This window comes from Coregonus lavaretus (assembly GCF_964263955.1).
Source record: "Coregonus lavaretus genome assembly, chromosome: 4".
NCBI classification, from domain to species: Eukaryota; Metazoa; Chordata; class Actinopteri; order Salmoniformes; family Salmonidae; genus Coregonus; species Coregonus lavaretus.
This window is the reverse complement of record NC_139991.1, coordinates 13392096-13410727: the sequence shown is the minus strand read 5'-3', so window position 1 is coordinate 13410727 and position 18632 is coordinate 13392096. Positions and strand designations below refer to the sequence as shown.

At 41.7% G+C, this 18632-nt stretch overlaps 1 protein-coding gene across 2 annotated transcripts; it reads right to left on the bottom strand.

The window, feature by feature from the left end:
- Window positions 1-257: 257 nt before the first annotated feature.
- Window positions 258-15521, bottom strand: LOC311127954 (cytoplasmic dynein 1 light intermediate chain 2-like). 2 transcript variants are annotated; one of them, XM_084159856.1, is made up of 13 exons: window positions 15404-15521; window positions 14567-14640; window positions 14278-14394; window positions 13952-14182; window positions 8924-9090; window positions 7190-7283; window positions 6914-7049; window positions 5987-6098; window positions 5825-5884; window positions 5227-5271; window positions 4953-5070; window positions 4201-4329; window positions 258-3558 (listed from the first exon to the last, which is right to left on the bottom strand). In XM_084159856.1, the coding sequence occupies exons 1-13, from the start codon at window positions 15496-15498 to the stop codon at window positions 3449-3451; spliced, it is 1488 nt and encodes a 495-aa protein (XP_084015982.1). In that variant the 5' UTR covers window positions 15499-15521; the 3' UTR covers window positions 258-3448. The 2 variants fall into 2 exon arrangements, with proteins under 2 accessions (XP_084015982.1, XP_084015983.1); XM_084159857.1 differs by having other exon boundaries at window positions 3392-3553.
- Window positions 15522-18632: the final 3111 nt, after the last annotated feature.

Sequence of the window (18632 nt, the reverse complement as noted above, 5' to 3'; positions counted from 1 at the left end):
AAGTAAGCAGGGTGATATTCTTATTGCACTTCCACTTACAGTCCATTCACTTGCTACTCAAAGTGACAACCTGTAGGTTGAGGGGTTCAATAAAATGACTAACCAATATGTACCCAATGGTGTCACTTATAGAATCCACACTGAATACCAGTAAATTAAACAGTGAAACAAAGCAATATTCTGTGTGGATTTTACAGTGTGGATCTAGACACACATTATCATGATTTGAGACAAAGGGATACAAAAGGTAACAAAAGTCTGGATTCTTTGTTTTATTGAAGCCAGGGCTGACAAACACTCTTCCTTATCTTTGTCGGCACAAAAAGCGAGATACCACATGGCTGCATACTGAATCATGTTAAAGCCATACAATAACACTCATTTGAATATGTCCAGGGCACAAACACAGTACTCCATGTGGTTAAAATGTTTTTATATCCTGAATAAAAAGGACTGGAAGCAAAAGCTTTCAAAATCTCCTATATGTGTATATTTTCAAGGGCTGAAGGCATATCACTAAGATGATGTATAGAGCAGTCGCTTTTAACTTAAGCATGAACATTTTTTTTTACAAGATCTGTTTTTCATTCAATCTTGGGGATATCCAATCAACAAAAACATGCAATTTGGAAATCAAGCAGCGTGATAGTACTTTTCCTTGATGTACTAGCCAAACATCCAGATTTCTGTTTGGCTAATGCAGATGTATAGTAACTATGTGGAAGACAAACAGAGTGAACTAGTTCATGAATTTCTAGGCTGTTACCACCCTAAAGATATCTGTCCTATATAATTTAAGCAAAATAATGCTTGCAAACAGCAACCATTGTTGTGCAGAAAAATCTAACAGAATAATACTAAGGAGATGCTCTGCAATGGGCAGGTGTGACAGAAATACACATGAAAAACTAAGGAGCATTTTAGTTTATTTGGATAATTTCTTAAAAATCTCAGAAAAGGTCTAGTTTTAAAATTCTGGAGCAGATTTGACTGCCAGGGCCATGTTCGTTATACTGCTAATCCCAAAAATATTAACGCAATATTAAGTGCATCACATTTGTGAGTAATTCATCAATACACATTCTAAGCAGGCAGGAAGAGAAGTATGCATTCTCTAGTTTAAACAATAACATCTGGGGGTTCAATACAACTCTCCAAATGAAGGTGATTATTTCAACATAAGGAAATACTCCTGGCTGTCCCAATATTGTGCTTGAATTTCAGCAACAGATCTTAGATGCACATTTCTGCCCAATGAAGATAAAATAAGCACTTCATTCTGATAGAATCAAAATCCAGCCAGTACTCATCTTATTCTTACAAGAGATTAGTTCATACAAAATAAAGTAGACTGCACACCTCTTGGTCTTGTGGTTTTTTTTCCCTTACAGAGCAAAATAAATAAATAAATGAGTTAGCCTGGCAACTCAAGTAGGGGTTAAGTACACGGACCACCTTAGACTGTACTTTGGAATGATGGGTGTTCCACACAGGGCCAGGGGAGATGGTCACCTGGGAATCAAATGAGACTATTCTACACAAACAGAACACACTGATTGCTGCATCTTTGGTTCCAGGTTCCAATTCTATGTAGTTTCCGTTGTAGTTGTAGGTTGTTTTAAAAGCCAAGTAGCTGCTCTTACAGTTTATGAAATCAATGTTACAATTGCTGATCTGCAAATTAACCATAGCTAGACTGTAGGTAGATTTGAGGGTGATCATCTAGTTATTTCATTGTGATTAATCAAATAATCTTATGATTTTTACAAATCATTTGATATGGTACAGTATTAGAGTGGATGTAATTTTTCAAAAATTAACAAAAAACATTGGCAGAACTAGGACAATTTAAAAACCTACAAAGGACACAAGCAAAGGCTGATAATATTGACTAAGATCTACCCTGAGTGAAGGCAGGGTGCACAGATGGACAAATTGTGAACTGTATGTACACTGAAGGCAAAAACCCAACATTGTAAATGGGCACTGAAGATCACACAAAAGATCTGTGGACATTTCAATTTCCTACTGGGACACGATTTCTTCATCATGTAGAAATCGGGAATGTTTAACCTGACCTGCCATATAGCTTGTATAAAAACATTTGAAGCTGAAAATGAACAGAGCTAAATAATTATTTTTAAGGATAACCCATTTCATTAAAACCGTGGTAATTGATTTCCATATGATTTGGCCGCGCAAGTGAGTGGTTTAAACCACGCAAGTGTTCATCTGGGGGACACAAATACTCTAAAACTTGTGGTTGCTTCTAAAAATCTGCATCTAGATACCTTTACAGTTTATAAAATGAAAGGCATTCCCATTATTGCTCAAGCGAACAATGTCATATAGGCCACGGAAGCTACATTTCTCTTGAAACCATATGCAAAGACCAGACTTCTTATACAAAAAAATTAAACAAAATAAATTACTTGAATGACCGAACTGGACAACAACCTTTTATCGTTGGTGCTACAGTGCATTTCCTCTTTAAGTAGACAAGCAGCTCCACTATGACACAAACAGTTACTGTGCCAGGCACTTGGGAGTTATAGTAGGAAAGATGCTGCCCCTAAAACACCTCTAGCCAAAAGAGCGTTCCTTGCAAACTCTACACTTGCCAATCCCAACAATGCTCATTTTATCCCAGACATTTCTTCATAATTTTGTAAAAGAATTGCATTTTGTACAAAATAAAACCAAAGCTTGAATTGCAATTTCGCAGATATTTACAGAATCCTTAAAGATGACTAGTTGGACCTGCCATTTTGTGGGCAGACGGCACTGTTTGCTATCAGCTATCTGTATTTGTCACATTAGTGTCATGACGTCAGTGGAGTTTAACATGTTATGAGATATAGCTATCTAAACCCTTTTCTAACAGTGCAGAAAAAAAGAAAATAACGATTTTTTTTTATATATAAATACATCAGTATCATCTCTAACCTTTTTTACATAATACATACGCTTGCAAGTATTTCATTTTTTTAAATGAATATATTTAGGGTTTAATTGTTCTTATCGCAACCGCTTTCCTTCCATAAGATTAGCTGAACAAGAGGCCACAGCACTTTTCCACTCTTTAAGCTTGTGAGGGAGGGTGTATCCCCTTGCTAACTGAGGGCTCCCAGACCAGGGGATTTGGTTGCCTCCCAAGGAGTGCGCACGCATTACTTAACCTGACATCCCTCGCAAAAAAACATTACAATTGAAGTAATAAGGATAGATACTGCCAAGTCTTCAACATCCTCCTTCTCCAAACCTCCACCTTTCGTTCTGTCCCCATCTTACCAATATAACCAATATAGCTGATAGCATCTCAAACTCATTTGGCGAAACAGTCTGCTAACTGATCTATACATTGGGAATTTGGTCATATTTCGTTTTTTTTATGCTTGTGTGTGTTTGTTTTCCAGAGTATTTGCAGTGGACAATGCTGTTGTTGCGTTCACGCTTCGTTCTCTGTTGGTGGTGTGTTGTTAGCTGTAACCATGGAGTCCGGATTGCGAGTCATTCTATCCAACTCTGTCTGGACGTCAGTCAAAACCGGCTTCTGCCCTTGGAAAATAAAAGAGAGAACAGAAAGTAATCTCCTGTAGCTTCTGTGCCTGTACTATAAATAAGACATTGACTGTTATGGCCAGCAAGCGGATGGAAACTGATGAGATGTGGTCCCATGCTAAATGACTTCAGTTGCGTCACGTGACAGGTGCACACATGCAAAACCAATCATGAGACACTAAAAAACATTCCATGCATATTCTTTCAGTTTTATGTCATTAGCTGCCCGAGGCCAGTAGGATACAAGGCCATGCAAGTATGCTGGGACAATGGGTTAATACAACATCATACTGAATGGATGAACAGAAACAAGAGAAATAAGCACTGAGCCGTGGTATGTGCTTGGTGTCATTTGGGGTGGTTTTGTGACATTTTGCAGCCAGAGAATGACACATTGTTAACAGCTGTGTTGTCCCATGCATACAGGCCTTTCACAAGTTCCTCCAGTGGCATAGGAGTTGAGTGGAACTCTTCCCCTCCTCTAGGACCTGCCAAGAACTCCCTTTTCCCCCTCTCTTTCTCTCAGGCTCTAGGGGTGAACCTCCAGACAACAGCATGGTCCAAAGGCAACAACATGAGGCAGTTAAACCAGAGACAAGCCAGTGACGCCCTGGATGGCCAGGCCAGAGGAGACTGTACCTGTTTTCTTGACTGATCCTGGAGATCCTGCTCCTGCAGCTCCGGTGCCTGGACTCCCAGGGGACCCAGTCTTTTTACTCAAAAGGCTGTTAAAGAAGTTGGCCAAAACTCCCTCGTTTGCTGCTGCTCCTGAGACACAAACACATGAGACGAGCATCCCTTAGGATCAGAACCATGAGATTTAAAGGAGAAATCTATTTCTTCCATACAATTCAGGCACGCAACAGTTATTACTGTATGATCATGATATTCATCATTTCATCATAAAAAAACATTATCAGTGCACATACAGGATCATACTTTAACTGGAACACGATTTATATAATTCAATGCACATGCTTTCCTAGAGGATTAACTGTCCATTTTCGTATAGCGTATCCAAATCCTTTCCTCCCTACATGTCCTTGCCAACAGCAACCAACTACAGGGTGGGGGATGCAGGTCTCAATTAAATTTGGTTTAATTTAAGCAGATCTATTTACGCTGGTATGCACGGCTCCCCCACTGAGCTTAATGGAGAAAATGTATATATTTCTCCCGAAGCAAGGCCAGCGGCCGGAGGTGTGCAGGAATCCATTGTTTATGGAATTATTTCAATAGCTACCTCAGGGGGGCAGTGGTTACACAGCAGTCATACACTTCCAACAACAACAAAAAAGTGTTGCCCAAATTACTACCAGTTCTCATTCAACAGTTTCCATGGTGCTCTGTAAAAATAAAGGTGGGCAGTAAGTTCCAGTGGTCCAACTTACCCTTCATGTTGGGGTCAGGTTTCTTGACTGCGGTCATTGGCGAGACGCTGGCCACATTGGTAGGGCCTGTACGGCCAGTGGGCCGAGGAGAGCCAGAAGCAGTCCGTCCAGGAGATTCCTGAAACACAGACAGAAGACAGAAAGCAGAGTACAGTGAGGCAAATTCAATTAAATCATGGCTCCTTTTGATGAATTGACTGTCATCAAACACTCATTTGTCAAGAAAAAGTGGTCAAGAAATGTAAAAAAGTGTGGTTGATGTTATCACACTTACTGTTGCTCCTCTTGTTGGTGTGGCCGGCTGCTTGGCCAGCAAAGACTTAAGAACAGACAAAAATAAAATGGATGTGAGACAATTCTATTTTATTTTCACATATTTCTCCTGAAATAAATTGGGCCCAAAAGAATTCAGCATTTTTATCTTATATTTTCCAACCCCCATAACATTCCCAGAAACACTTTCTTACATCACAGTTTATGGGCATAGTAGAAACAAACATTGTCTGGATGGATACTGGTAGCTTGACCTAAAAGGGACTGTCTGAAGCCCAGCACAAAGAGAAAGCGCTCTTCGCCCTGAGGCAACCACATGATCTCTCAGAAACCAATTATGCTTAAGCCCTGGGAGTTCTCAGGTTCCTGATTGGCCAGTGAGGAAGTGCAGAATAGGAACCCCAGGCTTTGAAGCCTGGGAAAGGCTAATAAAATGAAACTGGCTTCACTATCCACAATCATAGCTTTGAACAAAACCAATCATTTTTTTCTCAGATCACTACCATCTAGTGTGCATCTTAGGAGGAGATAACATGGAATTGCAAACATGAAAGGCATCCCAGAACTGTGTGTTCCAGAATGTAAACAAACACACATACCTGTTGCTTCATAAGGAACACCTGCTCGTCCTCCGCGTTGACCTCCTTATCATGAACCAGCTGGAGAGAGAAGGCGTGAATGTCAAACCAAGGGAGATGCATAAGGAAAATGAGTAAAATGCCAAGTAATGTCTCTTATCTGTAGAAATCTCATGAGCCTACCTTCCGTACTGGAGGCTTCATGATGAATTCTTCAAAGGGGTCTTCAGGTCTCACTGTTGTGAAATTCTCATGCAAAATTGCAATCTTCTTCTCATTGTCCCATCCAGATGGTCTAGGAAAAGAAAATAGTTTTGTTTGATACTCGAGCACTTCCCACGGGGATCCAGTATGAAAAATATATGCACTCACTAACTGGAAGTCGCTCTGGATAAGAGTGTCTGCTAAATGACTAAAATGTAACCAACAGCTTGTTAAAATAACCGTCAAAGACAATACAGTACATGTTCATATAACTTCAGAACCGTCCACCAGTCATATCTGGGGGCAGATAGCCTAGCTTTTAAGAGCGTTGGGCCAGTAACCCCCCCCCTCATGTTAGTCATTGCATACCTTAGAAAGCTATTTATAACTTATCAGAAATGTCCAGATCAACTAGCCCATGTCAGCTAACGTTTTTTTTTTTTAAAGTTTTTTTAGCCCATAGATATTGTTGTAATTTTTATGTCACTCAAATATCACGACTACACATTAGACATGGCAAAATTTATAGAATTGCAAGAAGATTAGCTTTAAAACGGCAAAATGTTCTTTGCACCCCATAACAAAATGTGTAGAATTGCAGGAAATAAGTTTTAAACCTGCAAAATTCTCTCCAACAAGAGGGGTGTGAAAAGTCTGTCACAAATGTTGCTTGTGCCCATAGAAATAGACGTGGCGCGGGATGTTCCCCAATGCTGGAAGGGGGGACCTGAGTGAATACGTTTGGGAACCCCTGTGCTAAATGACTTAAATGTTAAGATTTTAATCTCCTTTTTATTTTTGAGGAAATGAAAGGCCAAATCACAAGATGGAAAATAATGATTTCATATATTCTCTGTTACCTCAATATGTGAGCACCTAACAGTGCATAACAAAGCATTCACTTACATCAGAATAGCATCCTTCTCCACCACTAAGGCAGGCGTGCTGAACTGGAAGTCGTATATTTTGTGCACTATGTATTTATAGAGGAGGTCCAGGTTCTTCTCCTCTTTGACGGAGGTGTAAATCAAGGCAGCTCCATCTGTCAGGTGTGGTTAAGGAACATGCAGAGACATGATAGGGCACAAAATTAAATAGAACACTATTATAATATTTTATCTCTATGGTGGGGCCTGTCATTCTAACAAGGGGGAGTGTTAAGTGTTTGAGTGGAAAGGATACACTGTAAGCAGAACCGTCGGATGTGGGACTGGATGAAGTCGAAGTGCTCCTCTCTGAAGTCGTGCTCCTTCTCTAAAACACTGACTGCATCACACTGTGGAGAGAGAGACATCGTTAGAACACTGTACATAGCCATAATATGACATTTGAAATGTCTCGATTCCTTTGAAACTTTTGTGAGTGTAATGTTTACTGTTCATTTTTGATTGTTTATTTCACTTGCTTTGGCAATGTAAACATGTTTCCCATGCCAATAAAGCCCTTTGAATTGGGGAGAGAACGAGAGAGAGAGAGAGAGAGAGAGAGAGAGAGAGAGAGAGAAGTACAGAGCAATTAGGCTACAACTGGAGCAAGAAAACTCTCTCCTTCCCTCCCTCCAGGAAGGAACAGTAAAACCCGGCAGGCAGGCACCACCCTGTCTCTCACACACATATACACTTCCCCACAGTGACCACAAGATGGGAACCTTGACAACAACAAGGCTGACTGGCTGAGCATGACTCAGGAAATGCCAGGCTAGCTACTTGTGGCCCTCTGTAGCTCAGCTGGTAGAGCACGGCGCTTGTAACGCCAAGGTAGTGGGTTCGATCCCCGGGACCACCCATACACAAAAAAAAATAATGTATGCACGCATGACTGTAAGTCGCTTTGGATAAAAGCGTCTGCTAAATGGCATATTATTATTATTATTACTTCCTGAAATAAAAAACGTCAGTAGAAAAGACAGCAGGCCTGGTTAAATATGCAGGAGCCGGTCATTAAATATACATACCCAAGTGCCACATTCTGTGGGACAAAGGGATACTTCGGGATTTTGGCAGAGGCTCTTTATCTACTTTCCCCAGAGTCAAATGAACTCGTGGATAGCATTTTTATAGGTCTCTGTGTCCAGTATGAAGGAAGTTAGGGATAGTTTCGCGAGCCAGTGCTAACTGGCGTTAGCACAATGACTGGAAGTCTATGGTATCGGCTAGCATGATTCACCATTTAACCTGTGTATCTGTGTCAGCGAGTAAACTGGTATTCACATTCCTTATAACTCCGTAAACTGCAGCAGGTGGTGCAATGTATAGTTCTCACTGAATCTGTCATGATCAAAATCCATGACATAATGGATTTAGAAAATACAGCAAATAGTCTGAAAATATGGAACACCAAATGACAGCAATCTCTTCAAAGACATACCACACTTAAAATCCACAAAATCCCTATGTATAGTGCCTGGAGAGGACACTTCACTAATGCTCTGAGAGTATGTTCAACAAACTGTACAAAAGACCAAGATGAATTCCCCAGGAGTGAAATAACCCTTTCCTCCCTAAAGGCAGAAGAGAAACACAAAAACAGTGAGCCGTGAAAACACATTTCACTCGTCCTCGTCATGACTAGCATGTGAATTACTAATGACTGTGTTCTTTTAAAGCAGCCATTTGCCAGAAGCTCATGGACATGGAATAATGTGGTGCTTTCATGGGCTGAAGATGCTGCCTCACGGGCAACACTAAAAACCAACAACACAAGATGAGTGATGATCAGGCACCAACCGTGAAATGGACGGCCAGAGTGGAGAGTCAACTGTGTACTAGTTAGTTGTGGGCCCATGTGGAACCTGAGGCTCAGTGTTGTTTAAAATCTTTCAGTACAAAAATTGGCTATTCATTTCAATACTGGTGCCTAAAAATGGTAGGCTACTTCTTTCAGGTACCTATATTCAACCAGACAGCCTCAACTTACCTTTGTGCAAACGATTAGTACTGGAATGCCCAGGTTGTGTGTGAGTACGTTGTCCCCGAGCGGTAGCACCACGCCCTCGTCATCCCCCCCTGCTGGGGGAGCCCGTCTCTGGGGAGAGGCTGGGTCGGCTCCCTCCGGCTCTGTGTACTCCTGAAAGGCCTTCACCACTGTGGGGCAGACAGGGGACGGCCGCATTGGTTAGGCTAGCCGCAATGCACCTTTTTCATTTGGAGGATCAATAATCTTTACATGATTTAACACAGGTTTTATAGAGAGCATAGAGAGCATTCGGAAGGTATTCAGACCCCTTGACTTTTTCCACATTGTTACGTTACAGCCTTATTCTAAAATGGATTAAATCGTTTTTTCCCCCCTCGTCAATCTACACACAATACCCCATAATGACAAAGCAAAAACAGGTTTTTAGAAATTATTGTAAATGTATACAAAATAATAAACGGAAATATCACATATACATAAGTATTCAGACCCTTTACTCAGTACTTTGTTGAAGCACCTTTGGCAGCGATTACAGCCTCGAGTCTCCTTGGGCATGACCCTACAAGCTTGAGTTTCTCCCATTCGGGGAGTTTCTCCCATTCTTCTCTGCAGATCCTCTCAAGCTCTGTCAGGTTGGATGGCGAGCGTCGCTGCACAGCTATTTTCAGGTCTCTCCAGAGATGTTTAATCGGGTTCAAGTCCGGGCTCTGGCTGGATCACTCAAGGACATTCAGAGACTTGTCTCGAAACCACTCCTGCGTTGTCTTGGCTGTGTGCTTAGGGTCGTTGTCCTGTTGGAAGGTGAACCGTCGCCCCCCAGTGTGAGGTCCTGAGCACACTGGAGCAGGTTTTCATCAAGGATCTCTGTACTTTGTTCCTTTCATCTTTCCCTCGATCCTGACTAGTCTCCCAGTCCCTGCTGCTGAAAAACATTCCCACAACATGATGCTGCTACCACCATATATCACCGAATGGTGCCAGGTTTCCTCCAGACGTGACGTTTGGTATTCAGGCCAAAGAGTTCAATCTTGGTTTCAGACCAGAGAATCGTGTTTCTCATGGTCTGAGAGTCTTTAGGTGCCTTTTGGCTAAGTCCAAGCGGGCAGTCATGTGCCTTTTACTGAGGAGTGGCTTCCGTCTGGCCACTCTACCATAAAGGCCTGATTGGTGGAGTGCTGCAGATATGGTTGTCCTTCTGGAAGGTTCTCCCATCTCCACAGAAGAACTCTGGAGCTCTGTCAGAGTGACCATTGGGTTCTTGGTCACCTCCCTGACCAAGGCCCTTCTCCCCCGATTGCTCAGTTTGGCTGGGTGGCCAGCTCTAGGAAGAGTCTTGGTGGTTCCAAACTTCTTCCATTTAAGAATGATGGAGGCCACTGTGTTCTTGGGGACCTTCAATGCTGCAGAAATGTTTTGGTACCCTTCCCCAGATTGTGCCTCGACACAATCCTGTCTCGGAGCTCTACGGACAATTCCTTCGACCTCATGGCTTGGTTTTGCTCTAATATGCACTGTCAACTGTTGGACCTTATGTAGACAGGTGTGTGCCTTCCAAATCATGTCCAATCAATTGAATTTACCACAGGTGGATTCCAATTAAGATGTAGAAACCGGATGCACCTGAGCTCAATTTCGAGTCTCATAGCAAAGGGTCTGAATACTTATTTAAATAAGGTAATCAGTTTTTTACTTTTGCAAACATTTCTAAAAACCTGTTTTTGCTTAGTCATTATGGGTTATTGTGTGTAGATTGATGAGGAACATTTTTCATTTAAATCAATTTTAGAATAAGGCTGTAACGTAACAAAATGTGGAAAAAGGGAAGGGGTCTGAATACTTTCCGAATGCACTGTATATTTTCTTCTGATTGAATTAAAGCATGCAGGACAGCGTCACAAATGGGTACTCCATAACTACGGGCCCGAGTTATTAAAGGCCAAGTGACCTGACATGGAAAACATTTAGTCCCCATTCTTAACAGATGTTGAGTTTCTGCTTTCCTGTCCTGTAGGGAAGGACTGGAGTCTTACCCTTGGCTATGCACTCAGCCACTCACACTCCCTGTTCCCCAGACCCAGACATTCTCACTGAGCTCCAGAGCTTGCTGCACCAGGTCTGTAGACATGAGCTGATCTGACAGCACTTCCTCTCCTGCCTGCTCCAGCTAGCTCCACTGCCCAGACTGGAGAATAACTCCCAGTGTGTTTTACACACAAATAACTAACCGTCTGCTGTAGTCAAGCAGACAACAACCCATCCATCATCTCTATCTATTCATGCCACTATGTGCTGTCGACTCCATCTAAAACAGAAAACCAAAAGGATACTTAGCTTCTCCTAGACTTGCTACAGGACGCAACCCTTGAGACTGTAGTCGGTAGATATGTAAACAAGTGCAAAAGCTTTTAGTACGACTCGCTAAGCTTTCAGTACGACTTGCTAATATATTTATACCCCAAAGAGCTTTAATAACATGATTAGTAAGAGAATGATGGATCCATATATTGCTACTGCAAAACACAACAAAGTCTAGGTCTATTTTGGTATAAAGCAGAAGCATAACTCCCAATAGGGCACTGCTGCAGGTAGCTGTATTGGCAGTCTGTCCCCTGTATGCATCCCAGCACATTAGCTGTGAGTAGTGGTCTGGGAAGGCACTTCCCCTTCCTCAGGAACCTGAGGAATGTGGTTACGGCTGACCCAGAGAGCCAGTGTTGCTACAGCACTTTTCTCCACCAGGAACTGAACAGAACAACCCTTAGGGTGCTGGGCTGCCTGGACTGGGCCCTGTGATGTAAACTCCAGCTGATTGGGAGCAGGGATGGGATCAGACTGCTCTGATCTGTGCCAGCTAAAGCTACAGGGGGCCAGCTGAGCCTGGACACAACAGACTCAACTAACAAAGACAAACCAAAAGATACAAATGTGCAATTGCCTTAGTGTAACGCAATGTCATTTAGACTGTTGGACAAAAATTGTATCCAAAGAACTCAAATAACTGGGTGTACAAAACAAATGCATCGCTCACATGGTATTCCTTGAAGAACACATTCTTAGGCAGGCACTGCTCAGCCATTGAGCTATGTTTTTTCTCCTTGAATATTTTGGTAGACTGCCTTGGTGGGAGTGACATACATAGCTTAGGCCTACATTTCTTACATAAACCGGCTGAGCGGCAAAACGTCTTTACTGAGGTAATAACAGTAAAGTGCCTGTCAGAAAGGTGCAGTGGTCACCCTTCATCTGTACAGTAATAAATCCAGATTTCTCATCATTCAGACACCACTTTAAAATCAGAAGGACAGACAGAGACAAGAGCGTGAATCATCCATCGTTCGACTTTGCCCTCTTAACCATTCTAGTACAAATATAGGTGGGGCCAAATAGCTTTACAGTGTAAGCATTAGCCTTGATATTACTTTATGACCAATTTGAAGCATAATTGCCTGGTTGCTCCTGCAAGACCCTTCAGCTTTGTGGCCTATAATGCAGAGACATAACAGAAAGATATTGCTGAATCCTGATAACAACAGTTGTGAATATAAAACTGTTGCTTTGTGCTATTTCAGTACATGATACAGCAAGGATTGGTTCTGCTAGAGAGCACCATCAAGCTGCTCCACTTTCAACTGGGCCAGAACATCCTGCCCACTCGATATCCCTTCCATGCTTAGACTCACTCTGGTGTCAAAAGAAACCATGATGCAACACTGCTGTAAGAGTGCCTGGACCTGGACACCGGCCATCCCTCCTCCTCCCTTTGGATATGTCGCACTAGTCGGACATGTGCAGTGATGACATCATTACTGACATCCTGAAAGATGAGCACTGCCTGGATGATATGCTACTCTCCTAGATAGAAAAGCTGGAACTGTTTGTGGGTGGGCGTGTATTCAACAAAAGAGTTTGGCAGGGAGCATATGCCAGCCTGGCTACTTGTGTTGGATATCAGCAAACACCACTAGCCAAAATTAGACCTACACAAAGTAAACGTATTTACTAGTACAACACAATCCAAAATGAAAAACAAGGCTTGACATCTACGCAAACGCTTTCCTCCCTATGTTGAGAAAGAAAAGTCAAACCAAGTCTTCATCTACCAACATTATGTAATTTAGCCTACAGTATAGAATCAGTAAATCACTGATTATTGGTCCAGTAGAACCATTCAGATTATGCAAAATATTCCCAATATTTGCATAGAATGCAGTAACGTGCTACCTTACCTCAAAGCTTTTTAGACTACAGAAACATCATCCTTCTGCTACTTCCCCTTCCCCACATTTCAGTTTGTCAACAGTTAGGCCTAGCTGTTCTCCAATCATAAACCTGACACACAAGTCCAGAGTAGTCATAGGCCTACAGTGGATTGATCACAAAAACAATAGTGAACCTATCCACTACAACTATATGAGCACATTAAACATGGCATTGGTTTAGTTTTGGAACGCAAAATCAAACCAATCTCTAAAGCATCTCCAACTAGAGTAACCTTTACAGACAGCCTGATCAAGAGAATGTCAGATAACCCCAGGCTCTTGTAAGAGCATGCAACTTCAGAACACAAATGAGCACTTCATGATCATTTCTAAAATTATCAGGAGTGATCAACAGAGCAGGCTTTTGGTCATCATGACTGAACACAGCTGATAATCATGGGCCTTTCTGATGACAATGTGTAATTTTATACTTCAGTGTCTGTGCTTTGTACTGCCCTTCCTTTTAGTTTAAATGAAAAACCAGCCAGCATCCAAACTGTTGCCTAAATCTGTTATGTAAGCATCCATCTCGTTGGCTCTGTCTGGGATGTTCACTATGCTGCAGACACTTGCCAAACTAAACCATGCCATCAGCTCCACAAGCAACAAGCATCTCGCAACATAAAGGGCAGCAATTATCATCACCTCCACTGTCTGACTGCTAAACAAACACAGCTCAATGTTAGGACTGGCCTTTGCTTGGACAATCAACCTCACAGACACTTTGTCGCAGCAGCCAACGGGAAGTAGATGATTCAGCACTACTTACTCCTCAGCTCCATCTCTCTCATCTCCTCCGGTGGGATCTTGAGCTTGTCCACATGATCACGCAGCACGCTGGCCCACTTCTGGAGCGACTCCATGATGGTCCAGGGTCTTGACATGTCTGCCACAAACACTGCCAAGCTGTCGTTCAGCGACTCTGCTGTCACTGCAAACTTTAGCAGGCCTTTGTGATACAAGTCCCCATCCAGGATCCACACGTTACAGCGTGTAAGGTCTGCAAAAATTCAGAGATTTACGGTCACGCGAAAAATAACATGTAGCCTAACCCATGTACACTTGCATTTTTTTCCACTGACACAGGGAACTTACCATCTATGTCCTCATCGTGGACATTCAGATACAGATACTCCAGGCCTCTTCCTTTCTTACTATGCTCTGCTCCTTGGAGTTTTGCCATAATCGTTGTCTTTCCTGACCCATCCTCACCTGAAACATTTCCGCATAAATGGTTTATTGTCATGTTATTGTTATGATTTGGTTGATTTGACTTAAGACAACATTTATCTGTATAACTTTATATGCAACCTCTCCTGAAAATAAGCTACTTCACCCTTTCGGCGTAATTAAAAGTTACTGAAGGCTATGGATTTGCACTTACCAAACACCAATATGTTCTTCCCGGATGGCAACTTAGAACTTGAACGTGTTGAAACCTCACTGAGTATTGAAGTCCTGAAGGAAATAACAATGCAATTAGATTGATAGCTAGCTATCACATGATGAAATGAAGTAGCCTAGGCCTAACACATAGCCTACTGGTAGGTGTCTGTCTGGCTACCAAAACCGTTAGCTAACTATCACTTGTTATGGTAATTAGCCTACCTTGTCAAATAAGCTTTTGAGTGTCAGCATCAACTTGCCAGGTGCCAAGTCACCCAGGTAACGTTAACGTGAGTCACCTGTCACTGATCATAGCTAGCTAGCTAGCTATATAGCTTCTTAATTTTGTACATTTTATAAAATAAGTTTGACTGGCTTGGCAATATTAAAACATAGCTAGTTATGTAGCTGTAACTGTAATTATCAATGACCAAAAATTAATGTGGCTAAGCTAGTTAACGTTAGCTAACTACATTCTTTGGTCCTGCACAATCAGACGACAATAACTTGGCTAGTTAGTTAGCTAACTAACGCGCCTGCTAGTAATATTTATTTGGTGTGAATATTGGTTAGCTAGCCTAGTTATCTATAAGTTTGGCTCGTTTGTTATTGTAACTGGTTAGTTATGTAGCTACACTAACTAGCTAAAGCGAAGTTGTGTAGCCTAGCGAACGTTTGTTATCGTAACTACGTTAGCTAGTTAACTGTTTTGAAGGCATCCGGGACCGTTTTGATGAGAGCACCCGGCAGTGACAAAGCACATTAAACAAGTTAGAAAAAAAGCTTTTCCGTTACAGAAAATAACACATTGTAAATCACGAGTACTTGAACTTGCCATAGGTTTTGTCCTTCCTCGTCTTCGTTGCTATTTTCCATAGTGTCGCCTGCCCCGGCTGCGCCCAGGAACTTCTTCTCCAGAACGGGAGCCATCTTCTTTCTACAGCCACAAAGAGAGAGGCGCGACTTGGGCGCCCTAGGACCGTGTTAAAACTGTGTGCACACGATTTACAACGCATCAAATCCTGGAGTACGGCTCAGCATTGACGGTTCAAAATCTATAGCTAAACAACACATCATACCTACCACATCTTGCTATCAATCAAGCACCAGATACAGACAATGGGTCAAAGCTGATGGTAACTTATGGTGATAATACTCAATACCTCGCTCTTTTTCTGTGGCCCAATCAAAATATCTGAAGTGGGCTAGTGTACAATATTTTGCGCATACTAAACCGAGTGCACCTACAGATAGCCTCTTTCCAAAAACTACATTTGATTATATCATAATTATTTACTCAATTATTTACTGTAAACATTAAAAGGGAAAAAAATAAGACAAAGTAAAACAACAAGTTACCATGAAAGTGTTGTGTAGGCTAATTGTGATCAGGCATAATAACAGAGAGCTCAGTATGCGTTGGCTTGCATGATGTCATCCTGCAAGGTTGACTGACTTCTTTTTATATTGGACATTGTACACTTAACAACTGGTCCAGGATCAGTTGTGCAGCTAGGCCATAATACGTTTGGGTAAGTTTGGGGTGGAAAGAGCTGGCTGCGCAGCAGTTGCTAGACCAAAGAAAAGCTAGTTTTAGCAGATGTTATAGCGGTTGTAGCAGAACTGGCGCAGCAGAGCAGACCATCGAGTAGACCGTATAGCAGACAGGTAAAGTGATGCCACCTAGTGGAATCATAAGAAGGCAACATCTAGATTTAGATTTAGAGAGTGTATTAGTCACATGCACATGGTTGCAGATTTAAATGCAGAGTGAAAATCTTAAACACCGAGCTCCAACAGGAGGGGGGGGGGGAAGCAGATAGCTGATTGGGTGGCTATTCAGCAGCCTGACCGTCTGGGGGTAGAAGTTATTGGCCAGTCTTTCAGTTTTTGGCATGATGCTCCTGTACTCCCCGCGTTTGAGTGATGGAAGCGGGAAGAACAGTCCGTGCCTGGGGTCCCTGATGAAGTTTGAGTTTTTTAGTAGAACATGTTGACCATGTCTGAATTATAATGTTCTACTTTACAAAAGACACAAATACATTTGTATTTTAGCCTTTCATTTATCTACTGTCATAAGAAAAGACACGCTGGTACAGTATTCACTTGTATACTTTATAAATCAAATCAAATTGTATTGGTCACATACACATATGTAACAGATGTTATTGCAAGTGTAGCGAAATATAACGTTCGTTAGTTAGCTAGCTAACTTGCTAGCTGCCTTCCTTCAATGCTTGGTGGCACTGGCTTTACTGACAGACAAGACATGGAGCTTATATTAAAAGCCACCAAGCATCGAGCGAAAGGCTAAAGTTAGCTAACATATTAAACAGGTGTGTTTAGACGATCCGATCCGGTGTACGGTTCATTCAATCAATATCCGAATTTAAACAGCTAAGACGTATAATAATTTCGACTCCTTGAATTCATTTTACTTAGGTCGGCCACAAGATTGAATTAATGAACAGAGACGGTGTGTGCGTAGAGAGGAGGGGCTGCAAGAGGATGGATACGTTTACATTTGACATTTTAGTCATTTTAGGAGACGCTCTTATCCAGAGCGATTTACAGTACTGAGTGCATACATTTTCATACGTAAACGTAAACTAGCTGTTTTCAAAGTAAAAGCTGTAAAGTGTTAACTATTTGGAGGAAATCATATAATTTTACCAATTGCATTGGGAATGTGTTCTTCACTTTTTTTAAACATATTTTCCACTAAATGTAAAGGGTTTCAGTGTTCTTAGTCAGTGCCTCTCAGTTACACATTACATTATTAATGTAAACGCCAACACACACAATCGTTAGATAATAATCAGCCTTTACAAGAAAAACCATGTAAACAACATAATGACCAAAACTTGCTTTACATTAGTTCAAACCAGAATGACGCCAATCAATAATTAAATCTGGGCCGCAAAAGAAATAGGAGCAATCCCATAAACCTGAATCAATCACTGTGTGAATAAAGGCACCCGGACTTCAATAGAGCTGAGCTGGTAATTAATGTTGAGATTACCGAGGGACTCAGAGCCCCACCTGCCCCACCATAGACCTTTGAGACAGGAAGGCAGGGCAGGCAGTTGAACTGAGGCATCTACATTATTGCTGTAGGGAATTCCCTTAGGACTCCCCATATGGCTTTGGGTTTCCCCATCTATAGATCCAGGGTAGCTTGGGTGAGAGTGAAGGGACAGAGTGAGATGGGGATATTGGCTGAAGTGCATGCCAGAACTGTGAGTCATGTGAAACTTGGCCTTTCTACTCTTACTCCCATTCTTAGTGTGGAGAGGCCTAATCCTAATGACAAGAAAATCTAATAAAACAGGTTTTGTTTTTGTCAGAGGCTTGAGGGAAACAGGTCCCTGTTCTGCTTTTCTGCTCAATGACACTGATTTTGCTACACTTCGATACAATATATGACATTTATTGAATTGATTGAACTTGTCATTCCATCAAGCTCGGTGCCCATTTATTTTTTTCACTAGCACACACAATTAGGCTACCTTCTCTGCAATTCCTAAGAGGGTGTATGCACCCCTCATACATCCTGCATCAGTCTCTGGTACAAGGCCTAGCATTCCAAACAAAAAAACACAGATTGGATGGTGTGTCCTTTAAACTAATAAATGCTTTCTACCAAACAGTAAGCTGTGAGTTCACATTAACATGCTAATTAGTTATTGTCCATTAAAGATACTCTCATATCAAACAGTTGATGTAATTCCATATTAGAGACAGAAGGTGACACTGTTCTCATAGTAATATTGCCTTCCAGAACTTGGTTCTGCAAAACCCTTATGATTGATTGCATATGATGTGTTTGTAGAGCCTAGTCAGCAGAACTGAGAACACAAACCATAAAACGTTCTGCTTGAAGGGTATGGGAAGTCTATAACCTTACCCTCAGCCAAAGTCAATCTAACAAATTAACAATCGACTGGTAGTGGTGAAATGATAGACTGGTATAAATGAAGCATTTTCTCATGTGTCATGCCTCTTTGTTCAAATATTTTTTATTGAACACACACAAGAATGGAGTATAGATACTTTGTAGAAAA